The sequence below is a fragment of the Sciurus vulgaris genome (genome assembly GCF_902686455.1).
Source record: "Sciurus vulgaris genome assembly, chromosome: 8".
NCBI lineage: Eukaryota > Metazoa > Chordata > Mammalia > Rodentia > Sciuridae > Sciurus > Sciurus vulgaris.
The window spans coordinates 16,234,291-16,261,134 of record NC_136468.1 but is presented as its reverse complement, the minus strand read 5'-3'; the positions used below and the strand labels follow the sequence as shown (position 1 = coordinate 16,261,134).

Genomic DNA, 26,844 nt, shown 5'->3' with positions numbered 1-26,844 from the left:
TTATTACTAAAAATATCTGGAAATAAATGCTTTTGAAGCATTAAAAATTTCACATTTAGCCTGACAAATTGAAAAAGGAATGAAAAAAAATGTTTTTTATTTATTATTAATAAATAATACCAGGTATGAGCAGCACTTTTATATTTAAGTTGTCCTTTTTCTGTTTTTGTTTTTAACATTTTTACTTGTAGATGGACACAGTACCTTTTATTTTATTTATTTTTATGTGGTGCTGAGGGTCAAACCCAGTACTTCACACGTGCTAGGCAAGTGCTCTACCACTGATCTACAACCGTAACCCCGCAGGTTGTCCCTTTTAAATTTCCCTAGAACTTTGTGAGGTAAGTAATATTGTCCTTGTTTGATAATCCCTCCTCCCCAAAATTGATGTTGATTTGCCTGGGGTTGTAATAGCTAGTCACTGGCAAAGGGTCTAGATGCAGAACTTCTGGTTTCTCAAGTTCAGTATTCATTGCCTCTTAACACTTTTAAGTGGCTAAATTAAATATTCATAAGGAGTTTATACTCCTGAAGTGTTACGATAGAGAAAGCTCAGCAGAATTCTACATAGGAAGACAGTCTTGGAGCACATCAAAATTACTGTGAATACCTAGTGACGAATATGTTTCCTCCTTGGTGCAGTGCATGACTTAAGAGTCAGTTAGTGACTTTGTCATAAACAAAAAATTCCTTAATAAGGTAATTACCTGGTTTGCAAATAATATTTTCCTTCCTTGCCTCACAAGAGTATCATAAGGACCAAAAGAAATCATTTATAGGGGCTGGGGTTGTGGTTCAGCAGTAGAGTGCATGCTTGGCATGTGTGAGGCCCTGGGTTCAATACTCAGCACCACTTATAAATAAATAAAAGATTCATTGACAACCAAAAAAACTTTTTTTTAAATAGAAATCATCTATATGAAGAAGCATTGAAAACTAGAAAACCTTATACAAGCTTATGTAAACAGAGGATATAGGTGTATTTATCTTTTTGCATTTATACATTTTCAAACTAATTGCTACAAAGTTTTTTAATTCTTCTCACACCACTTCTATACTTGCAGATATACTGGTTGTTTTCTGTAGGATCTGTAGGGATCTTTAAAATAGTGGTATCAAGTAAAGCAATAAAATGGTTCATTTTTTTCTTTTACTCATTTCTTTCTAATTCTGCCTGCTGAACTGGGTTCTTTTTTCCCATTTTCCATACAATTTGAAGTAATACAATTTAAAATCACAATTTATTTCTTTATTGTTTTTATGGTATTAGGGATTGAACCCAGGGTCTCATTTAAGTTAGGCGAGTACTCTACCACTGTATTTGAGCCAGGGCCTCATTTAAGTTGCACAGGCTGGCCTTGGACTTGTGATGCTCCTCCCTCAGCCTTGCAAATCACTAGGATCACAGGTATAAAGTTGTCACAACTTTTATATTTAGTCATAATATTCTTTCAATAATCGGTAGAACATGTATATTCCTTGCCCATGAAAAGACTTCTTCCTAAAAAAAAAAAAAAAAAAAAAAAAAAAACTCACTTAAAACCTAGTTATATAATATAAAAAAAATTCCAGAAGCAGAGTTCTGGAGTATCTTTGCACTGTTAGATATGTATTTCCCTTTTTCATTCCCATGTAAACACCTTCATTTGGTTAAGATTGGCTTTCATCATGTTTACTTTCTGTCCATTTCTAATGTGTGAGATAACGACTTACAACCTGAGCTTTGAGGGCACAGTCTGATTTAGGCAGTTTGAGTCTTTTTGCTCCAAGGAGAGCGCCTGGTTCATTCCAGGTCCTCCAGTATATGCTTGTAGACTGGGCAGTTTTTCTGCTTCCCTTTAAAACATTACATGTTATTTTTTCTTCTAAACATTTTTTTAATGTTCCCATTTAAAATACAGCAGTAAGGATAATTATATGATTATAATCTCCTTATTTATAAAATTAACCTATTGATATGTTAGGAAATTTAATCATCTGGTCATTCAGTCATCTGTTTTATTGTGTTTCAACTTCTCATCAAAAACCTTTGTCCCTAAGAACAGTAGCAATGGGAATGAGAAAGGAAACGGTGGCAGTGCTCCTTAACATTCCTCATCAGGCCATCCCCAGTCTTAAGTATGCCACACAGTCAGAACCAACTTTTATTCCAGATAGTGAACTTTTTTTGTACGTATTCCATTAGCATCCTCATTGCAGTCCTTGTTTCATTATCTTTTTACTTTTATTTTTAATTTACAAATAATAGTTGCACATATTTATGGAGTGCAACATAATGCTTTGACGCTCATATACATTTTGCAATGATCAGAGTAATATCTGTCTCTTCAAACATCATTTATTTTCAGTGAGAATATTCAAACTTATCTCTTCCATTTATTTTGAAATATACATAACCTATAAACAACCTACAATGCAATAGAATACCAGAACATATTCTTCCTGTCTGCCTATAACTTTGAACTTGTTGACCAGCATCTCTCATTTCCTTTTCTTCCACTCCCCCAAGCATCTATCAATCATTCTACTCTCTACATCTGAGTTTAGTTCATTTAGATTGCACATGTAAGGGTGATTTTATGGTATTTTTTAGGTTCATCTGTGTTATTGCATGACAGAATTTCCTGTTTTTTTAAGGCCAAATAGTATTCTACTATATAGATGGACCACATTTTAAAAATTCATTCATTCATTAATAAACACTTAGATTGTTTTGTATCTCGGCTATTGTGAATAATGCTACCTTGAACATAAGAGTGCCGGCATTCCAGTTGATAGCCTAATTTGATATCCTAATTTCTTTTTTTTTCTCCACTCATTTCTTTTTAATTAAACGTGATTAAACATGATGCCTTTGGCATGTACCCAGCAGTGGGATTGCTAGGTCTGCAGTCAGTTTTGCAGTCAGTATATAAGGAAAATGTTTTCATGATGAATTAATTTCTTTGACATTTATAGACAATAGGATATCTTAAACTTTTTTTTTAAATTTAGTATGATGAATTAGTTCCTGCTTCTTTAACAACAAAATATGGAGGCTTTTATATCAACACTGGCACTCTGCAGTTTCGCCAAGCTTCAGATACTGAAGAAGATGATATCACAGACAACCAAAAGCACAAGCCATCCAAGGTGAGTTTCTCCAGCATTGCACTGATAAGGACAACGTTAAATTAACAGGATATACTTTTTGAATCTTACTTGATCAACAACTGTGAATATAAGGAAAAATAAAGTACTAACCATTGCTCAGTGATTCTATATTTAATTACATGCTTTAAAACAAAAGTATGTGGATATGGGGAAATTGGTATTTATATCACAGAACTGTTTTCGTTTACTGTTACTCTCTATGATGTGGTTTAATAGTCTATTGTTTTGGGGATAAAGTTAAATTTCTAGGATAGATTCAGACTTGCTATAGAAATGACTATTTATAACTGTTACCATTCCTGAGGTCTAATTTGTAACAAATTCTATAGAATCAGATACACTGCATTTGGGAAATGAGTAATATACATAGGTAAATGTTTGCTGATGTGAGAGCCAAAGACTTATTTGTATCAGAATCACCAAAATGCTTGTCAAAAATCCATATTCAAAGCCAGGTGCAGTAATGCACACCTGTAATCCCAGTGGCTTCGGAGGCTGAGGTAGAAGGATTGTGAATTCAAAGCCAGCCTCAGCAAAAACAAGGTGCTAAGCAACTCAGTGAGACCCTGCCTCTAAATAAAATACAAAATATAGGGGTCTGGGGTTGTAGCTCAGTGGTGGAGTGCTTGCTTGGCACATGTGGGGCACTGGGTTTGATCCTCAGCTCCACATAAAAATAAATAGATAAAACAAAGATATCGTGTCCACATACAAAGTTTTTTAAAAATTACAAAATAGGTCTGGGGATGTGGTTCGGTGGTCAGGTGCCCCTTAAGTTCAATCCCCAGTACAGAGAAAAAAAAAAAAAAAATCCATATTTGAAAGCCCTATTCTACAGAACTAAAAGAGCTCATGGACCGCAAGAATCTGCCCATGAAGCAAGTAATTCTATTGCGCTCTGACAGTTGAGAAAAACCACTGCTAACATCAAAGAGGAGAATATTGATATTTAAGTAAATGATGCCTTCTTAAAATAAATTTTAAAATAAATATATAAATAATGCATTCCTCTTTTTAATCATTTTGTAGGTTCCCAAAATAAAAGAAGATGATATTGAAATGAAGAAGCGAAAACGGAAAGAGGAAGGGGAAAAGGAGAAGAAACCAAGGAAAAAAGTACCCAAACAACTGGGGTAAGTTGAACCTAATAAGGGAACTAGTGTTATAGTCTGTTTCTCCTTTTAGACATATTCCCCACTAATTAATTAAGAGTAGCTAAGTCTAATTTAATAAAATATTTTCAAATACTGTTAACTTAGTTATTTTTTAATAATATTTTATTATATATTAATAAGTAGAAGGCTTTGTCATCTAAGAGACTTGTGGTTTCAAGATTTTTATGGGTTGGGGTTGGGACTCAGTGGTAGAGTGCTTGCCTGGCATATGTGAGGCACTGGGTTCGATTCTTAGCATCACATATAAATAAATGAATAAAATAAAGGTCTATCAACATCTAATAATATTTTTTTAAAAATCAGATTTTTAGAGTGGTACATTGAGCATTTTTCTCATTATAGTTTTGGATTTTTTTGTTTGTTTGTTTTTTTGTTTTTTTTTAAACCAGCAAGAGCCAGTTTAAGAAGATGGTATAAAGATCAAATTACTTTTTTTAATCTTTTGGTGCTGACACTAAGCTGTGATGCTTAGGGATTAAGGATTACTAGTAGCCTGTGTGTGAACAATTTAGGTTGTTTTAATCTTAAAAAAAAAAATGGCATGTGTGTGTGGCTTAGTGGTAGAACACTTGCCTAGCATGTGGGAGGCTGTGGGTCTAATCCCTGGCACCACAAAAAAACAAAAACAAAAAAAGAGTAAAAGGAGAAAAAAAGGTCATTGATTTTTTTTTTTTGGGGGGGGGCAATACTAGCAATTGAATCCACTCTAACACTGAGCTACATCCTCAGCCCTGTTTAGCTATTATTAATGCTTATGATTTTAGGTGACATATTGCTACTAAAAACCAAATAGAATTTTTTCGAAAGCCTAAATCAACTGGGTGTGGTGGCGCACACCTATAATCCTAGTGACTCCAGAGGCTAAGGCAGGAAGGTTGAAAGTTTGAGAGCAGCCAGGACAACTTAGACAGACCCTGTCTCAAAATAAAAAATAAAAAGGGCTGAGGATCTGGGAATGTAGCTCAGTATTAAAACACCCCTGGGTTCAATCCTCTGTCCCAAAAACAAGTAAGTCTTACATCCAAAGAATAAAATATTTGTGTGATACAATTAAAAAATTGTCATTGTCTCTACTTCTCAGTAGTATTTTTTGTAGATCTAAGGGAAAGACTTATGAAAGGCTGGGTTTTCTGTCCCTCCTTAGCAGGGAGGAATATCTTCATTTGAGGCTGTCTGTATCCAAAAGATTGATGTATAGTAGTATTTCTCCTCATGTGAACTTGGGATTTCAGTTGTAATCATGACCTGGAGTCATTAAGAGATTAGAAAAAAAAATGTGTGCCTTGCTAACAATTGTCTTTACAGATTTTTTTTTTTAATATTTTTTTTTAGTTGTAGATGGACACAATACCTTTATTTATTTTTATGTGGTGCTGAGGATCAAACCCAGTGTCTCACATGCTAGATAAGCACTAGCTACAACCCCACTGAGCTACAACCCCAGCCTACTAATGGTTATCTTAAATATTCTTTATTTACAAGTAAACTTCTTGTGAAACATAAGGTATGAGTAATACCTTTGATTGAATTTATTTTCTAATTATAAATTATTTAGTAAATATTGTTCCCTATACACTAGGCACTGTTGTAAGTTTGGGGTATATGAAACTGAAACATTGACCTCTCTTTGAGTACTAATAATCTTTAGGTTTTGTAGCACATGTGGAAACACCTAAGCCATGGGATTTGGAGACGATTTCTAGAGGAAGTGATAGCTAAATTGAGACCTTTCCCCATAGTTCATGTAAGCAAAAGGTTATCATGGAGAACTACACATATCTGGTTGCCTCACATAACTCGTCCTAGAATGGAAAGTGAAAGGTGATCAGAAGATAGTAGCAGTTAGAAGAGGATCTAAGCAGACAACATGGTGGATAAAGGCTCATAGATCAAGACGGTGGACTTTCTATTTCTTTGATGGTTTGTAACACAGACTACCTCTGCTCCCATAGGTGAAGGGGGACGATAATGAACTTTTGCTTGTAAGGCAGCTCTTTTTCAGCAAAAGTGCATTTCTTTACTGCATTAATTCTTTAGGTGACTACTTTATAGATGGATTAAAGAATGTGAACCTTCCAAAAAGAATAGAAATTTAACTTTATTTACTTTAATAAACCCGAGCTACAGGTTTACTTCTTTCTGCTGTCTTTATTTCTTTCTTTTTCTTTATTGTATTGACTGTTTATCTATTTGCTTTTCATGGGTGATAATCCAGATGATGTTGAATGTACAATGATGATGTGTTGTAAGAGTATAATTTAATGCAAAATTAAGAAAACTACTCTGTCAACTATCAGATGATTATTTTAGTATCATATCTTTATATTTACATGTGGCATTAACCTTTAAAGTTATACCTAGCCTCACTGATCACTTTTTCTTCACAGAGTTGTGGCTCTAAATTCACACAAATCTGAAAAAAAGAAGAAACGATATAAAGATTCTCTTTCTCTAGCTGCCATGATACGAAAATTTCAGAAAGAGAAGGATGCATTAAAGACAGAGTCTAATCCCAAAGTTCCTGTGACCTTATCGACCTCCTCTCTTACCAAGCCTTCCTGTCCTGCTACAGCATTGGGGAATGATGTCCCAGAATTAAATCTGAACAGCACTGATCCAGAACTCCCCATTTTTGTTAGCACAAATGAACACGAATTGTTTCAGGAAGCTGAAAATGCCCTAGAGATACTGGATGATTTCGATTTTGACAGATTACTGGATGCTGCTTCTGATGGTAGCCCCCTGTCTGAGTCAGGGGGAGAAAATGGAAACACCACCCTGCCAACCTTCACCTCTCAGGTTATGCCTAAGGTGGTACCTACACTCCCAGAGGGTCTACCTGTACTTCTTGAAAAACGCATCGAGGACCTCCGTGTAGTAAGTATAATAATTCTCTTGGTTTTTATTTGCTGGCACAAACATAGCAATAAATGCTTCATTTTTTTAAAGACAAAAATTGTTACCCATAATCCCAATGCTCTTGTAGCAACAACTTTTTATTTTCCATATTCCCTTTTAGACATTGGTTATCTGCATAGACTTTTTCTTTTAAATTGAAATAATTATAGTTACAACATGGATATATGTGATTCTTTTATTATTTCAGCTCACCTATAAGAATTTTTTCATATAGATTTTATGATTTTTATTAGCTACATAGTTATGAAAGAAAATAGGGCAGCCAGATGCAGTGGTGCACACCTGTAATCACAGCAACTCCAGAGGCTGAGACAGGAGGATTGCAAGTTCAAGACCAGCCTCAACAACTTAGTGAGGCCCCAGCAACTTAGTGAGACCCTGTCTCAAAAAGTAAAAAGGGTGGGGGATGTATATCAGTGGTAATTTGCCCCTGGGTTAAATCCCCAGTACTCCTTCCTTCCTCCAAAAAAATAGATCAAAGAAAGGAACAAATAAGAAGTTGCAGAAGTGTACCTGAACTTGGTCCACACTGTATTGACATCCAGTTTTTATGACCTATTTTCCCAGCTGATCAGTACACATGCATTGTGTTCCCAGTAAAACAAAGCTAAGAGCTTGACCAGGCCTGGTGGCGCCTGCCTATAATCCCAGCAACTTGGAAGAATGAGGCAGGAGGATCGCAAATTCAAAGTCAGCCTCAACAACCTACCCTCAAGAAAACATAAAAAGGCCTGAATATGTGCTTCCGTGGTTAAGTGCCCCTGGATTCAATCCCTGGTACCAAAGAAAAAGCTGAGAGCTGAGACTGGTCTGTCATGATAGATTTCTTTCCTCATCAGCTTGGATTCATAATCTTCATTAATTAGCTTCTAATCCAGTTATATTGTACAAAGAGAGAGATAATTTTTTTATTAAAAATGTGCCAAACCTAGCTTAAAATGCTTCTGATTATTTCGTCATGTGTATTTGTTGAGCCTATGCCATATTTTAGTCATTTCAGAATTTTTTTTCCTGATTACAAAGTAACAAAATACAGAATATATTATATACTTAGTAAAAGACCCACATTACCTGACATTCTCTACCCACAGCAGAAATAACCACTATAAAACTGCTATTTTTCTGCATTTTAATCCATACATCCTCAAATATTATTTCTAAAAATTATTATTAATGGGATTATAATATTTTGATTATTTTACACCCTACTTCTTCCCCCTAGAATTTCTCCATTATCCATTTCTCCATTTATTTCTGTCTCTTTCTGAATATATATATTTATAACTCTTTCTGAATATCTGAGTTAGGGAAGCAAGAGATTTACCTAATTTTTCCAACAACTGGCTCTTGGATTTTATTAATCAATTCTATTTTCCTATATTGTTTCTTCCAAGGTCATGACTTTTTAATTACTTCCTTTGTACTTTTAATTTATTTTATTCTCCATCATCAGTTCAGGATTTAGAGGAAGTACGTTAAAATTCCTCATTGCCAGTATTTCTTTTAGTTACAACTTGAGTTTGCCATCACTTTTGCTGTATTATTCATAAGATTGTGATGGCTGTACCTTCAGTGTGATGATTATCATGAGAAGGTAATCCTTGTCCTATTAATGCTTTTAACTTCAGTTTAATTTTGTATGATTTTACTTAGTCCTCTTTGTTTATTGTTGCATGGTATGGCTTTTCTCATTGATTGCCTTTAACCTTTTTGAGTTCCTTTATTTTAGCAATTTAAAAATTTGCTCATTGACCTAATCTGAGCTTTTTTCCATTAATCTTCTCAACATTTCTATGTGTGAAGTGTAGGCACTGTTTCCTTTTTAAGAAATGTAAGTGGGGATAGGTCAAAAAACTTGATCAAGGCCATACAATTTGTTAGTGGTAAAGCCAGAGTTTAAGCAGTGGGATTTGCCTGACTCCAAAATACATGCTTTCTTTTTCCCCTACTCTCCCCTATTACTGAATTCTTCATTCCCCCCTCCCTAGGTTTTCAAAAGTACAAGTGATATGACTCAGGTTTTTCAAGATATAATTATTAATAATAGCTACTGGGCTGTGCATCGTAGCACTTGCTTATAATCCCAGTAGCTTGGGAGGCTAAGGCAGGAGAATTGTATGTTCCAGGCCAGCCTGGGTAATTCAGTGAGACACTGTCTCCAAATAAAAAGTGAAAAGGGCTGGGGATGCAGCTCAGTGTTCCTCAGTTCAATCCCCAGTATTGCAAAAATAAATAAATAAATAATAACTACTGTTTATTGAGCAAGATTCAACACTGTGTACTGAGTATGGTGCTGCTGTACCGCTCTTCACAATGTCCCTTTTGCCTCTCAGGAGACAGCAGTCCCTGACTGGGTTTGCTGTTCTTTACTTATTGCATAATACAGTCCTCCCAAGAAACATGAGAGCAACATGTTGGCAGTGTTTTTCCCATTTAATAGATGAAGAAACTAAGGTTCGAGATGGTTAAGAAATTTTCTGAAGACACATAATTTTTAAGTACCAAGCCAAAATTCAGACTTCAGCTTTAAAGTCAGGATCATTGCACTTCCTAGCTTATGTGTTGTCTACCAGGTTATGCATCATTTATCTCACTTCATAAACTAACTGGTCAGTCATCAAAGGCTCTGTCATATCTTATAGGAAAAAATATCTGTCTCTGTAATAGCCATGCCAGGATTAACATGGCTTCTTCCTAAGCCCTTATTAGGAAATTATCAATAAAAAAGATTCATTTTACTTACTGAAAAAATTCTCCATATTTTTTTGAATGATGCTTTTTTTCAGGAGATGAACATTCATCTTCAACTCACATGCTCCTGTCTGATAAGCAGTTTGTTCTTATTTTTTTCTCACTTCGTGATATTCTTCCAAGTTCAACCTCTTGACTTTTTAATTTCATTTCTTGAAATTTGACTTTTACTTTGACTTTCTTCCTATATTTTTGCCCCATACACATCCAATCTTCATTCTATCTTAAGAAGTATGTCTCAGAAATTTATCTCTTCTACTCATAGCATGTAAAATTGTCAAATGATTTGGTAGATGGACAGTCAACACATGGTTTGCTCAAGTTATTGGATCAGTTCTCTTAATGTTTTATATCTTTTGAATTTTTTTTATTGTAAACAAATGGGATACATGTTGTTTCTCTGTTTGTACATGGCGTAAAGGCATAACATTTGTGTAATCATAAATTTACATAGGGTAATGTTGTTTGATTCATTGTTATTTTTTCCCTTACCCCCTACCCCTCCCACCCCTCTTTTCCCTCTATACAGTCCTTCCTTCCTCCATTCTTGCCCCCCTCCCTAACCCTAACTCTAACCCTAACACTAACCCCTCCCACCCCCCATTATGTGTCATCATCCACTTATTAGTGATATCATTTGTCCTTTGGTTTTTTGAGATTGGCTTATGTCACTTAGCATGATATTCTCCAATTTCATCCATTTGCCTGCAAATGCCATAATTTTATCATTCTTTATGGCTGAGTAATATTCCATTACGTGTGTGTGTGTGTGTGTGTGTGTGTGTGTGTGTGTGTGTGTGTGTGTGTATTTCACAGTTTCTTTATCCATTCATCAATTGAAGGACATCTAGGTTGGTTCCACAATCTGGCTATTGTGAATTGAGCAGCTATGAACATTGATGTGGCTGTATCTCTGTAGTATGCTGATTTTAAGTCCTTTGGGTATAGGCCAAGGAGTGGGATAGCTGGGTCAAATGGTTCCATTCCAAGTTTTCTAAGGAATCTCCACACTGCTTTCCAGAATGGCTGCACTAATTTGCAGCCCCACCAGCAACGTATGAGTGTACCTTTCTCCCCACATCCTCACCAACACCTGTTGGTGCTTGTATTCTTGATAATCACCATTCTAATTGGGGTGAGATGGAATCTTAGGGTGGTTTTGATTTGCATTTCTCTTATTACTAGAGATGTTGAACATTTTTCCATATGTTTGTTGATTGCTTGTAGATCTTCTGTGAAGTGTCTATTCATTTTCTTAGCCCATTTGTTGATTGGATTATTTGCATTCTTGGTGTAGAGTTTTTTGAGTTCTTTATAGATTCTGGAGATTAGTGCTCTATCTGAAGTATGATTGGCAAAGATTTTCTCCCACTCTGTAGGCTCTTTCTTCGCATTGCTGATAGTTTCCTTTGCTGAGAGAAAGCTTTTTAGTTTGAATCTATCCCAGTTTTTGATTCTTGCTTTTATTTCTTGTGCTATGGGAGTCCTGTTGAGGAAGTCTGGTCCTAAGCCAACATGTTGAAGATCTGGACCTACTTTTTCTTCTATAATCTGCAGGGTCTCTGGTCTGATTCTGAGGTCCTTAATCCATTTTGAGTTTAGTTTTGTGCATGGTGAGAGATATGGGTTTAGTTTCATTCTGTTGCGTATGGATTTCCAATTCTCCCAGCACCATTTGTTGAAGAGGCTATCTTTTCTCCATTGCATATTTTTGGCCCCTTTCTCTAGTATGAGAAAATTGTATTTATTTGGGTTTGTGTCCGTGTCCTCTATTCTATACCATTGATCTGTCTTTCTATTTTGGTACCAATACCATGCCGTTTTTGTTACTATTGCTTTGTAGTAGAGTTGAAGATCTGGTATTGCGATACCCCCTGCTTCACTCTTTCTGCTAAGGATTGCTTTAGCTATTCTTGCTTTAGCTTATTCTTCCAGATGAATTTCATAATTGTTTGCTCTATTTCTGTAAGGTACGTCATTGGGATTTTAATTGGAATTGCATTGAATCTGTATAGCACTTTTGGTAGTATGGCCATTTTGACTATTAATTCTGCCTATCCAAGAACATGGGAGATCTTTCCATCTTCTAAGGTTTTCTTTAATTATATCTTTTGAATTTTAAGATGGACTGTGTTGCTGGGCATAGTGGCACATGCCTCTAATCTTAACTCTGGAGACTGAGGCAGGAGGAACACAAGTTCAAAGCCAGCCTTAGGAAAAATGAGGCACTAAGCAACTCAGTGAGACCTCATCTCTAAATAAAATACAAAATAGGGCTGGGATGTGGCTCAGTGGTTGAGTGCCCCTGAGTTCAATCCCCAGTACCAAAAAAAAAAAAGAAAAAAAAAAGAAAAAAAGGAATATGTCTAATTTCCTTGGAAATTTTGTCCCAAAGATTGTGACAGAGTGTTCAGGTTTAAAAAGCCTTTTTATTTGGTCATCTGGTTACGATGGGAATTGTAGTGATGAAAATATCCTTAAGAGCTTATCCCTTGATAATAATCTCATCTAGTTTTTCATTGTTGTTAAAGGGGTAAAACCCAAACTGGCTTTTCCAAACCAATGGTCTTGGCCATTGCATGAAACCTCTTTAAGGTTTAAGGTCTTTGTGTGTAAGATGAGAGTTATAATACCAAAGTCTTTGACCATTATGAGGATTAAACATGGTAATAATTATTAAGTATGTAATAGAACTGGAGAATACAAGCTTAAATAACTATAGCTGCACCCTCAAAGAGTTTATTCTTTAATAAGTAAAAACAGAAACAAATAGATGTAAACCTACAGTTTAAAGCATAAGATTATCAGTTAGTTGTTAAATCATTTAATAAAGACCAGTATTTTAAAAACTTGAAATAAAATGGAAATACTTATACATTAAAAGTAGGGCCAATAAGTACTGATGCATGCATGACAGTTTTGTTTAATAAACATACACATTGTGACTACCAGGTGACTATATCTAATTTTCTAAAACTATATTAACTTTTTAAGGTTATAAAGTTTAAATTTTTTCAGAAATTCTTAAAGTTTAACTTTTCATCAAAAATTCTTATATCTACTTTTACTCAAAGGAAATATGTCTATTCACTGTAGGTTTTTTTTTTTTTTAAGTACGTCATGAAGAGATGCTTTTTTATATTGTTGTTATTTTTTTTAAGTATGGGGATTGAACCCAGCAACACTTTTCCACTGAGCTAAATCCCCAGCCCTTTTTATTTTTTGAGACAGGGTCTTGCTAAGTTGCTGAGGCTGACCTTGAACATGCCTCCTGGCTCAGCCTCCCAAGTCAGTGGGATTACAGGTGTACACCACCAAATTGGCATGAAGAGTTTATTAACTTCCAGTTTCATACATTTTATGAACTGGGATGATCATTGAATCTATAAATAGGCAATGCTGATTTATTATTGCGTTGCTTCTTTTTTTAAAAAAATATTTTTTAGGGCTGGGGATGTGGCTCAGTTGGTAGAGTGCCTGCCTCACAAGCACAAGGCCCTGGGTTCAATCCCCAGCACCACAAAAAAAAAAAAAAAAAAAAAAAAAAATTTTTTTTTAGTTGTAGATGGCATAATATCTTTATTTTGTTCATTTAGGGATTTTTTATTTTGTTTTAATGTGGTGCTGGAGATTGAACCCAGTGCCTCCCATGTGCTAGGCAAGCACTCTATCACTGAGCCACAACCCCAGCCCTACATTGCTTCTTTTTGAATATTGTATTTCCCTTTGCTGAACCATCATTTTAAATGAGTTTTTAAAAAATTCTTTAATTTTTTCCCAACATTCATACCATCAGTTCCATATTACTTTATTTATTCACTACCTGTTTGGCATTTATTGGACATTCCAACTCTACTAATTCTTTTATTGACATATAAAGTTAATTTGTTCCTATATATATGAACCACCCATTTGGGTGCCCCCAACCACCCATTTGATCTGGATCATTGGTTGTATTCTAATCAGAAATCTTGACAGAATTCTGTGAACCTCTATTGTCATTGACTCTATAACTTAAAAGCATAGTGGTCATATAGAGTCTGTATCTTGGATTCAAGTTAGATGGATTACCAAATACTTTTGTCTACTCATAGAAGTCTGCAGCTTTATGTTGAGTTTATCACATGATTAGCCTTTATATTTCTTTGAAATAACCTTTAATATAATATTTCTAAGTGTCTTTTTTTGATTCTGAATACCTTGCACCAAAGGAAATTGATCTTTCATTCTTTGATATTCTTAACACTCACATGAATTTAATCTGTAGTAGTCTGAAAAATGAGTCCCAAAAGAGATCCATATTCTGATCCCTTGAACCTGTGAATATTACCATTTATGTTAAAAAGGAGACAGGGTTCTGAAGATATGAAGTTAAGTGTCTAGAGGTGGGGAGATTACAATAGAAATTTAACTGGGCACAGTGGCATACACCTGTCATCCCAGTGACTCAAGAGACTGAGGCAGGAGGATTGCAGGTTTGAGGCCAGCCTCAGCAACTCAGCAAGACCCTGTCTCAAAATAAAAAATATAAGAACTGGGAGTGTAGTTTAGTGGTAAAGCACCCATGAGTTCTATCCTCAGTACCAAAAACAAAACAAAACAAAACAAAATCCAAATTTAGTCTCAGTCCCAAGTCCAAATCAGTAGACTGAAATTCAGGTGGAAGCAGGGCTGCACTCCAGAGGCACAGCCCTGCTCACACCCCGATTTCAGCCCAGTGACGTGACTTTGGGCTTTGGATTACAAGAAAAAATTCCTGTTTATTTCTATTTAGTCACCTAGTTAGTGGTAATGTGTTGTAGTAACTGTAGCAAACTTTCTGTGCACATATCCAGTTAAATTTGGATCTCTCAAATGACTTTACCTCATTGTGTATCTTAACTCATTTGGTATGTGTACTCTGCTGTTAAGTTCCTTTCTTCCCCCGCATTAGGCAGTTCTTCTCAGAGTTCTTTTGTATTGTGAGTATATTGACAGTCTTTCTTATGTTTCTCTAGGCTGCCAAACTTTTTGATGAAGAAGGAAGAAAAAAATTCTTTACACAGGATATGAATAATATTCTTTTGGAGTAAGTATTTCTCTATTTTAATTACTAAAAAATCTTAAGAATTATTCATTTTAAAATATAGCAGGAGGGAGGCTGAGGCAAGAGGATCATAAATTTGAGGCCAGCCTGAGCAACTTAGTGAGATCCTGTCTCAAAATAAAAAGGACTGGGGATGTTGCTCAGTGATTAAGCGCCCCCGTGTTCGGTCCCCAGTACAATATAAATATAAATAAATAAATAAATATATATATATATATAAATATGTGTGTGTATATATATATACACACACACACATATTTTTTTTAAAACTTTGAGACAGATACATACACACACCCCACACACATTAGGCCTGTGAGATACAGAAACTGAATGATGGTTGGTCTCAGACATTTACTCTTCCCTTTAATCCTGTAGCATGCAGTTTACCTTTGTCTCTTAGCAGAATTATTCATCTACAGGTATTGGTTCTCTGCAAATGACCATTGTGCAGGATGGATATTAACCTGGACTTAAAAGTATTACATACTAGTTTATATGAAAATATCTTTCTGAAATTTAGTGTTTATACAAATTGGCTTAATTTTCCTCTTATTTTCATTACTTAAACTTGAGAAAAACACTTCTATTGATATCTATTGAGATTAATTATAATTAATACAAATTTTTGCAGCCAAATGAAAATTATGGTTCAATAAAGAAATCCTGGTTGTAGGATAGGATGGAAGTAATGTGAAGGCAACAGGTTAGTTTGGAAAAGGGAAGGTAAAGACTGATATAAATTATTGATACTGATTACAGTATTGGAGATTGAAATCAAGGTACTCTACCATTGAGCTACCTTGCAGTCCCTTTATATTTTTTTATTTTGAGGTAGGGTCTGGGCAGGTTACCAAGGCTGGCCTGGAACTTTTGATCCTCCTGCCTCAGCCTCCAGAGTAGCAGGTGTGTGCCACCATGCCCATCTTAGATTGTATTTACATTAGGTTTTATACTTAACTAATTTTGCACTTTGAGTGCAAAATTTTTTGATAGTAATGAATCTGTATGTTCTGAGGTTATGGTCAAATAAGCCGTGCTTTAAAGCTGTTAGCTCACATTTTAACCATTGATAACAAGAATCAAGTATATAATTGACTTCAGGGAGAAGTAGGCAAATAGTGATCATAAGGAAAGCAACAAATCTAGCTCCTCTGATGAAAAATAACATGACCAGTTGTAGTGGTACACACCTGTAATCCCTGTCACTCTGGCAGCTAAGGCAAGAGAATCACAAGTTCCAGACCAATCTCTGTAACTTGGCAAGTTTATCTCAAGTTAAGAAATAAAAAGGACTGGGGATATGCAGCTTAGTGGTATAGTGCCCCTGGGTTCAATCCTAAGTACTTCAGTGATGATGGTGATAATGATCACAACAATGATAATGATGTATTCGTATTCTGATGGTTTATAGCACCATACAGAAAGATTCAGGACAACAACGTAAAATACTATGATTCTGTCTTTTAAGTACTATGAGTCTGTCTTTGAGACAGTTTCTTGTGAGATCTAAAGAAGGATCAATTGGTTGATTAGTTCTGATTACTATTTGTAATTAATTGAAATATTTTTATCCTATATTGCTTAAAAATGAACTCAGAAAATATGTAACCCAGTGTTCTGCTAGTATTTGGGCAGAGGAGCTTCTTTTTTATGTCCTTTAGGTTAGCTATGTTGATGTGTCTGCCTGGAAAAACAGGCAAACAAATGCTTTCTATCTGAGCCTCTGCCTTTTATGTCCCTCCTTTTCAAACACCAGATTCACTATACAGTGTTGCCATTAGTCCTCAGAGCTGTCCCAGATTCCATAATCAGGGATCTGACTGACTCTTCTTTTTCTTTCCACCTGAAAGCCCCAAGTGTTAGATCAGCTCTTGTGACTGAGACTTCTTTTTGTTTTACTCTTCGGTGAGAGGGAATAACTATTTCTCCCCTGAGAGGGTCAAGAGACTATCCTTGGGACATGGCATCTCAAATAAGCAGACTAGCAACATTTCACCATTAGGCTTCTTTGTTCAGTCCTTCCATGTCTATCAGGAAACAAATCTTGAAGTTTTAGGGAGCCAGCTACTTTTTTTTTTTTTTTTTTTTTGTCTTCACAGAAAATGTGCTTCCATTTCTTTAAGCCCTTAGGTTCAGAGTTGATTTCTTCCTTTTAGTTATATTATTCTCTCTGCCCTCTTTTTCCACTTTCCTAAACAAACATGCCTTAATTCTATGGACTGAGTTGCTCTCTTTTTATTTTTATTTTTTGGGGGTGCTGGGTATTGAACCCAGAGGTGCTTAACCAGTGAGTTAAATCCCCAGCCCTCCCCTTTTATTTATTTATTTTGAGGTAAGTTCTCACTGAGTTACTTAGGGTCTCATAAGTTGCAGAGGCTGGTCTTGAACTTGTGATCCTCCTGCCTCAACCTGCTGAGGTGCTGGGATTACAGATGCATGCCATCATGCCCAGCCTGAGTTGCTTCTAAGAGAGACATACAATGATTTTGGTGGGTAGTCATCCCCATGAAATTATCCAGGTGTATTGGCTCTGCCTCACTATTGCTTACTGCCTGGGAGGAAAGGAGATCAGCTCGTTAGAATGGGGAACCCTTTTCCTTTTGCATAATTGAATTTGACCTGAATCTACAAATACATAACATGCTGACTTGATTTTGTTCCCAATTACCTGAAGCAGAAATTGCTAATAAATCATGATACTCTTTGCATAAACATTCTGTTTAACAAATTGTTCTGGGTTTGTACCATCAATCCTTTTATACACTTAAAATGAAACTTATCTGCCATCTCTTTGTTAGATGCTCTTTTAAGGAGGCATCAATGAGTAGTGATTTGAATCTCAGTATAAAGAGTTTCTCTTCAGGGAGTCAACTCTTCTTATATCTTAGTTAACCTCTTTGGAAACCACTGACTTATATACATAGGTCATTGAGTCAGTCTATCCTTATCTGGAATCTCTTAGTACTTAGAGTTTCTATTTTAATTTTCAGCCTCAAAGAACTTTCATTGACAGGGCAAGCCTAGAAGACCTCCAATACCATGAATTTTCTATTACCAATTCCAAGGAGTATAATTTTCCACATCTCATCTTCAATGAAATTGCAATATGTCTGTGTTGTAAGTGATGGATGTACTTGATATGATATGGTTTCTTTTCTCCCCCCCAAAAAAACTATTAATTTAATCTTTGGGTGCGTCTTACATTTGTGAGAAGTATTTCAAAGTCTTTCTTTAGGGGCTGGAGTTGTGGCTCAGTGGTAAAGTGCTTGCCTCACATGTATGTGGCATTGGGTTCAATCTTCAGCCCCACATAAAAAGAAACAAATAAGGGTATTGTGTCCATCTGCAACTAAAAGTACTTTTTTTTTTTTTTTTTTTTTTTTTTTAACAAAGTCTGTCTTTACCTTCTATAATAGAATGTGATGATTTGGTCATAGATTGTTGCCAAGAACCCAAATTTGATCATGGCCTTCAAATTTATCTATTGTTATCTTTCTATAGTGCTAGTGGCTAGGTAATTAAATCTTCCATTTGGGGAGACATTTCTGTTATTGGTTTGTCCTGCCTGCCAAAAATGGAACTATTGAAAACTTCTTTCTCTTTTCTTCCTCCTCCTCCTCTTCCTTCTTCCTCTTCTTCCTTCCCTTCTCTTCCTCTTTCTCTTTCTCTTCTCCTTCCCCCCTTCCCCTCCTCCTCTTCTTCCTCACACTACTCCTCCTCTTCTCCCTCCATCTTAACTAATTTAATAGTAGAAGTGGAAACTGGGAAATCTTAATATTGAACAAACTACTAAATATTTATCTTGTAATACCAGCACAAAAAGGGAAACAAAGAAGGATAAATTATTTCATGTCTATAGCTGGGCGTGGGGTATTTTTTCTGAATCTCTACTTTTTTCAACTATCTTTGAGAAAAATATTGTAGGAATTAAATAAAACTGTGTCACTGGCTACTATAGAGATTGCCAGAGTGTGGAAGTCTGGCACAGTATCTCTGAAGAAATGAACTTTTGGCTGACCCGAAAATACTTGGCTCCTGTCATCAAAAAAGTATTGTCAGCTCATTGTGGTCATATAAATTCTACTCTGAACTCAAACTATCTTCTATAGTATGCTATTTATTGATAAGGAGGTAAATTCTATGAAAAATACTGTCTGGGAAATCATGGGAATATAAATTGAGAAAAACAATCAGCTATCTTTGTTTCTTGCTTGAGTAATGCCACCTAAAAGAAATCCCATACTGTTTGTTGTTGATTGTTTTTTTTTTTTTTTTTTTTTTTTGATCAGCATTGAGTTACAGCTACAAGAACTAGGCCCTGTCATTCGTAGTGGTGTCTACTCCCACCTTGAAGCTTTTGTGCCATGCAATAAAGAAACACTGGTAAAACGTCTAAGGAAGTTACATCTCAATGTCCAGGTAAGAGGAAGAACAATATCTGCCTCTAAGGTTTCACAACCTACAAAATAAGAATTTATACTAGTTAGGGCCTTTGTACATTAATTGCTTTATACTCAGATTGAATGTATGTAATAATCATTGGAAATAATTGAAGGCATTTGGATTCCTTGAAAAATAGTTACTTCTCAATAATCAATAGGTCTAAATGTGAATATTTCCTAAGGCTGATAAGTCAGTGTATAGCAGGCATGATCTTAACAAGCATAGAATTCTTCATACAGGTAAATTGAGAGGCATTAGTTCTTTCTCAATTCAGAGCAAATTAATGAATGAATGAAATTTATTGATAGCTCAGATTTTGTGCTTTTGCCTGACTCTTTCACACATTGGCAGTTGGAGGGAGCTTGCTGTCATAAATTGAAATGGCAGAAATGGTTACCAAAGGGAGGGGGTGGGGATACTAGAAGTAGGAAAATAGCTTTTTTCACATTGTAAAATATTCTCTAAGGAACATTTAAAGTTTGATGTTTGAAGTTATTTAAAGCTCTTTTCCTTTAATTATAGAAGATATTTATCCTTTTTTAAATGTAGTTTTATCACATAGTTTGTATCCCTGAACATTATTTTGTTTTACATTTTTTGAGCTTCATATAAATGGAGGTGTATTGTCTGTTTTTTTTTTTTTTTTCTGCAGCTTGCTGTTTAACAATGAACATTATGTGCTTCAGATTTATGTATGTGTATATGTAATGGAAATCTATTCATTTTTACTGCATGTAAACAGAATACCATATATAGTGTTCTATTGTATGAGTATATTCCAGTTCATTCCAGGCAGATGGTCTCAGCTACATAATTCTTCAAAAGTGATCATCCAGGAACCATGATACTGAATGTCAACATTTAAAAATGGGATTTTATAGCAAAATGGGATATTATAGCAGATAGTCATGGCTTAATATTTATTAATTGATACATATGGGATAGGTTAAATTGATTATTAGTAATAAATTTGTACTGTAAAAAGTGATCTCTCTACAAAAAAGTATATTTTATAAACAGTTGATTTAGTGCTATGGATGTAACTCAGTAGTGGAGTACTTGCCTAGCATGTATTAAGCCCTGGGTTCAGTCCCCCAGCACTGCAAAAAGAACAAACAAAACAAAAAACCCTATTGTTGTAGTGGAAAAACCAAGTCTTAAAATATTTCCATACCTATGTTATTTTGCAAGAATGAAAATAATAAGTTGGTTGATTAGAGCTGTCAGATACAAACCTACTTGCTTTCCTTTTTACCCAGAACACATATGGATAAGTCTCTCCCAGTTTCCTCTTTCACTTTGGCCTTGAGTTTGCATTTCTGCTTGCAGCATAAGTCACAATTACTAACAATAACCAAGAGAACAGGATGCCAACATCCTGTTGGTAACTACCCAAACAAGATGAAGTGGATCATATGTTCCATATTCCAGAGAACTGCCTTCTTTTGGGAATGCTTTCCCATTGTAATAGGGACTATATAGTAATCTGCACAATGTAGATTTCATTCTCTCTTTCATCATTTTTATTATAAAGTATATATAATTTATTGGTTAAAACATGGGGCTTTTTTTTTTTTTTGGTTCCAGGGATTGAACCCAGGGGTGCTTTATATTTTATTTAGAGACAGGGTCTCACTGAGTTGCTTAGAGCATCACTAAGTTGCTGAGGCTGGTTACAAACTCTAGATCCTCTACCTCAGCCTCCTGAGTCACTGGGATTACAAGCATGTGCCACTGCGCCTAGAATATGGGGCACTTTTAATAATGTAAAGGAATACTATTGATCATTTTGGAAGGGCAGAAGATAAAAACTGGGACTCTCCTTGGCAAACTAGGAAATTTTATCATTCTAATTTTATAACCAGTGTTAATTAAGGGAAGTCAGTGCTGTAGAAGAAATGTCCATATTTAGATATGCTAACATTTCAAATCTGTAATCAATATCTTAAACATAAATTACACCTTTTGAGAATCTACTCTTTGAATAAATTTTGTTAAGATGTTTGAAAAACTTTCAATATGTTTTTTTCTCAGGATGATCGTTTAAGAGAACCTCTGCAAAAACTGAAACTGGCTGTTAGCAATGTTATGCCTGAACAGCTATTTAAATACCAGGAGGACTGCCAGGCTCGTAGTCAAGCTAAGTGTGCCAAGTATGTACCTCTTCCTGATTGGATGGCGGGCTTTGGCATTTGAGAAACACTTTTAGGTGTTAGGTGTGGTCTTAACTGGATCTCATCATCAAGTACAAATCCACATACACCACTGAAATGATAAGTTGAATGTTTTCTAAATGATAGGTTGCTACCCCAATTGCTTTGGTGTCAAAGGCAAAAAGGCTTTGTTGATTTACTGTATGAATGTGATCAAAGCAAGAGCTGGCTGGTCAGACATTTCACAAATTGACTAATTTGACTAGCTGGTTCTGGACACAGATATTTTCTGATCTGAAAGACAAATATGCCTTTATTATAGTTTGGATACTTTAATTTGCCAAGTACTTTATAACTTACTTAAAGTATTATGTAAAAAGATAGATCCCCTATTTACTCTGTTGTTTGAGTAAAAGTTTAATTTAGTGATTTAGGAAGTGTTTATAGAACATATTGCAGGCAATTTTGTGTTAAAACTTTGCTTCATAAAAGGTTTTCCAATTTTTAGGTTGCAAACAGATGAAGAACGAGAAAAAAATGGATCCGAGGAAGATGATGATGAGAAACCAGGGAAGCGTGTCATAGGACCAAGAAAGAAATTCCACTGGGATGACACCATTAGGTAGGATTTAGCTAGTCTTCACTCTTAACCAAATATACAGTGGAGAAGTAAGGTTACTCATAAAAGCAATCTGTAGGGAGTGAGAATGGGAATGTAACTCAGTGGTAGAGCACTTGCCTAGCATGTGTTAAACCCCGAGTTCAATCCCCAACACCATGAGAAAAATGCAGTAAATGAAAGACTAGACTGGAAACAACCAAAGCTTAGTGTGTATATATTTAAGAGAACATTATTCTGGTCCTGATATCCTTAGATTTTTATCACTTTCATTTTCATGTAATTCTTTTTATAACCTGATCTAAGAATGGAATAAGTTACACTGGATTCAGAAGGTGAACTATGCAATATACTTGCATAACTCAACCACCTTTCTTACTAGTATTTGTATACCCCACAGAGACAGCTCTTTTACCTATCTTTGGTACTTATCAAAGGAAATTGCTTCATGTTAGGGGTTTGACTAGTGCAGTGAATGACAAATTTTAAAAATTATCTTCTTGCTATAGTCTGAATTCTTCAGATAATATTCTATATTACAACTGTCAGATTTTTTTTGCTTTTAACAAAACATCTCTGGTTCTGGGGTTGTGGCTCAGTGGTAGAGCACTTGCCTAGCATGTGTGAGGCACTGGGTTTGATTCTCAGCACCACATAAATATACATAAACAAAATAAAGGTATTGTGTCCATCTACAACTAAAAAAAAAGTGTATCATCAGTGCCTTAGAAGAAAACTCCAGAAATAATAGTGGAGAACTCTTAAGAATGACTGAATCACCATTGCCTTAGAAGGAACAGAGGATGATACAGTGTGGTCAAGTGACTCATTCTGGACTGTAAATAGGAAGAGGTTTTAGGAATACCTGAACAAATCAGTTAATTTATTTTGCTTGCTTTTTCTTTTTTTCTTTTCTTTTTTTTTTTTTTTAATTTATGAGTAATACTTGTATAAAAACAATGGAACCTAGTCAAGTGAGCCTAAAGGAATTCCCTCTCTCTCTCTCTCTCTCTCTCTCTCTCTCTCTCTCTCTCTCTCTCTCTCTCTCTCTCTCTCTCTCTCTCTCTCTCTTTGGTATCGGGGATTGAACCCAGTGGTGCTTAACCACTGAGCCATATCCCCAGCCCTTTTAAACATTTTATTTAGGGACAGGATCTAAGTTGTTTAAGTCCTCACTAAGTTGCTGAGGCTAGCTTTGAATTTGTAATCCTCCTGCCTGCCTCCTGAGCTGCTGGGATTACAGGTATACACCACCATGCCTGGCAAGGAGTTCTTTGAATAAAGATAATTCTGTTTCAAACTTAATTTTCTATAGTTTATTATCTGACTATATGTAAATTTTTTTTTATCTATTTAGAACTTTATTATGTAACCTCGTTGAGATCAAATTGGGATGCTATGAGTTAGAGCCAAATAAAAGCCAGTCTGCTGAGGATTATCTGAAATCCTTCATGGAGACAGAGGTGAAGCCCTTGTGGCCTAAGGGCTGGATGCAGGCAAGGTAAGAGAATGACTTCCTGGATTCTGATTTACTTTCTTACTATTACTATTATTATTATTAAGGGCACTCATGCACACAGTCATACCTGACATTGGTTTTGCTAAGAACTTAATGTGTTCAACATCCTATACAGTATCTCAGGTAGTTTCTCCTTTGAAATTTTTAAACCCTTAAAATCCAAAACAGTTAGGTCTGTGGGCATATAAAGAGATAGGCATCAAGGTGATTTTTTTACTATCATTTTTCTTTTCTGTACCTGAATTTGCTAGTAGAAAAAAAGGGAAAAGGAATGATTGTTATAAACTTCAGGAGGGGAACTGCCTATGGGTAACGTGTAGTTAAGGAATCAAATACAGGAAGTAGAGCATAAAAAAATACAGGCAATGGTAGGTTCTATGGTGACGTGTCTTGAGAAACTTAAGAATAGCCCTAGCCTCAAGAGTTTTAAGAGTGTGAAACATCGTAAACCTGGCTACCTTACCCACTATCTCAAATTGCTCCATTTATTAAAGATTTTTAACAAGTAGAGGTGATAAAACTCTCCATAATTGAGCACACTAATACCATTACCTTTACTTGGTAAACATGCAAGTGATAACCTATTGAAAGTTAAATTGTAAAAAAAAAAAAAAAAAAGAGCGATTATGTTATTATCTGCTATTAAAAAAAAATTGTGTTCTTTAAATTTTTCCAGAATGCTTTTTAAGGAAAGCCGGAGTGTACATAATCACCTTACTTCTGCTCCGTGAGTAAATGCAGATTCCAGATTTCTTGATTTTTTTTTTTTATTCTCATTATAACTTTAGTAAGCAAATGTTTCATTTATTAAATGCTGTTGAAATAGGACTTATTTAAGCAATTTCCATTTACCACTATCTTAAAAATAAATCATTGGCTTGTTGCCTGTTTGGACCTCAGAGTCTATTAAAATAGTTCTCAGGCTGTTTTTCAAGACCTCCTGAATCCAGATGTGACACAGACTGCCTGGGATTCTTGTATAGAGAATGATGAAAACAGACAAGCTCAGGACAGGGGGTCGCGGGGTTCCCTTTGTTCCTGGATTTTTATCCTGCAGTCTTGTGTTCCTTTTCCTCCCCTCTTACTAACCAGCTGCATAGAAACCTATGGCCTTCTGCTGCCCTTAGAGTGCCAGGATAGTTCCATATACAAATGTTCCCTGCCTTACTTAAAGCACATGCTGTGGGTTCAAACCCAGGGCCTTGCACATGGTAGACAAGTGCCCATGCACTGAGCTACATCCCCAGCCCAGTGAAAGGATTAGTAAAGATCTCTTATCCACCTTATATAGAGTAAAAGGGCACATTTTGTCTTTTGTTGCTGTTTGAGTGAATATTAGTCAGCTCCACAACTTTTTGTATCTACAACATAGGGCTACTTTTCTGTAGCTTGCAAGTGTAGTCCTAAAGAGTTATTAAAATATAAAATTAGCAAGTTATTAAGAATTTACTGAGCATTCTATTCAATATTTTGCTAAGATATCTGATTGATATTGTCTGGACAGCATTATAAAATTCTTCCTTTCCTTGTATATCATTGTAGTAGATGGAAGTTTTTAGGAAGAACACTTTGTATACTATCAGGGATCTATTGAGTTGTGGTTTTAAGTTCTTATTTTTCTTGGTTGTTTTGTTGTTGTTTGTTTGTGTTTATGTTGAGATGAGTTCTAGCTTTGTTCTCAGGCTGGTCTTGAACTCCTGGGCTCAAGTGATCCTCCCACCTCAGCCTGCCAAGTAGTTGGGGCTATAGATAGGCATGCATCATCCAGCTTGGTCCCTTGCTTTTGTTTTTTGAGTACATTACAGGTTTACTTTGTTGCAGTAACTTAAATTTATAAGTAAATAAACACACACATAAATTTATGTCAATAGTATATATGGCCTTTAGTTTCCCTATTGTTCTAAAACCACATATGCATTACAGCTCAGGTACAAATTCAGCAAAGTAGCAAGATAAAAAATTAACACCCATAAAGCAATTGTGTTCCTATACACCAACAATGAATCAACTGAAAGAGAAATTAGGAAAACTGTCCCATTCACAATAGCCTCAAAAAAATAATAATAATAATTATATACTCGGAAATCAGTCTAACAAAAGAGGTGAAAAGACCTCTATAATGAAAATACACTAAAGAAAGAAATTGAAGAAGACCTTAGAAGATGGAATGGGTCTCCTATGCTCTTAAACAGGCAGAATTAATATAGGCAAAATGACCATACTATCAAAAGCACTATTCAAATTTAATGCAATTCCCATTAAAATTCCAATAATGTTCTTCATAAAAATAGAAAAAGTGGTCATGAAATTTATTTGGAAAAATAAGAGGCCCAGAATAGCCAAAACAATCCTTAGTGAGAAAAGCAAAGTGGAGGCATCACAATACCAATCTTAAATTATACTGCAGAGGTATAGTAACAAAAACAGCTTTGTATTGGCACCAAAACAGACATGAAGACCGATGGACTAGAATAGAAGAAACAGACAAACCCACATAAATACACTTATCTTATATTAGACAAAGGCACCAAGAATGTACATTGGAGAAAAGAAAGCCTCTTTGACAAATAGTGCTGAGATAACTGGAAATCCATATGTAGTAGAATAAAATTTAACCCCTCTCTCTCACCCTGCACAAAACTCAACTCAAAAAGTGGATCAAAGACCTAGGTATTAGACCCGAAATCCTGACCTACTAAAAGAAAATATAGGATAACACTGCAGCATGTCAGCTTAGGAACCAACTTCCTCAACAAGACTAGGAAGTACAAGGAGTAAAATCAAAAATCAATAAATGGAATATATCGAAATAGACTCTACTCTCATGTATAACTTAAAAGAACAAATTTTAAAAATCAGTAAATGGAATGGTATCAAACTAAAAAGCTGCTTCACAGCAAAGGAAATAATCAAGAGTGTGAAGAGAGAACCTAGAAAAGGGGAAGGAAATCTTTGCCACCCATACCTCTGATAAGATGTTAATTTCCAGGATACATAAAGAATTCAAAAAGCTTAGCACCAAAAAA

The 26,844-nt window shown here is 35.3% G+C and overlaps 1 protein-coding gene and 1 long non-coding RNA gene across 4 annotated transcripts in view; one reads left to right on the top strand and one right to left on the bottom strand.

The window, feature by feature from the left end:
- UBN2 (ubinuclein 2) overlaps positions 1-26,844 on the top strand; it is an 88,256-nt gene that overhangs the window by 36,915 nt on the left and 24,497 nt on the right. For all 3 annotated transcript variants that reach the window (XM_079150079.1, XM_079150080.1, XM_079150078.1), the window contains exons 4-12: positions 2,995-3,132; positions 4,183-4,286; positions 6,716-7,205; positions 14,996-15,066; positions 19,374-19,503; positions 21,562-21,680; positions 22,189-22,302; positions 23,657-23,800; positions 24,495-24,545. In XM_079150079.1, coding sequence (XP_079006205.1) covers positions 2,995-3,132; positions 4,183-4,286; positions 6,716-7,205; positions 14,996-15,066; positions 19,374-19,503; positions 21,562-21,680; positions 22,189-22,302; positions 23,657-23,800; positions 24,495-24,545 — 1,361 coding nt within the window. The remainder of the gene's footprint in view (positions 1-2,994; positions 3,133-4,182; positions 4,287-6,715; positions 7,206-14,995; positions 15,067-19,373; positions 19,504-21,561; positions 21,681-22,188; positions 22,303-23,656; positions 23,801-24,494; positions 24,546-26,844) is intronic.
- On the bottom strand, positions 154-2,980 carry LOC306667497. Its single transcript, XR_013765576.1, has 2 exons — positions 1,707-2,980; positions 154-1,598 (listed from the first exon to the last, which is right to left on the bottom strand). It is a non-coding gene; the product is annotated as an uncharacterized lncRNA (long non-coding RNA).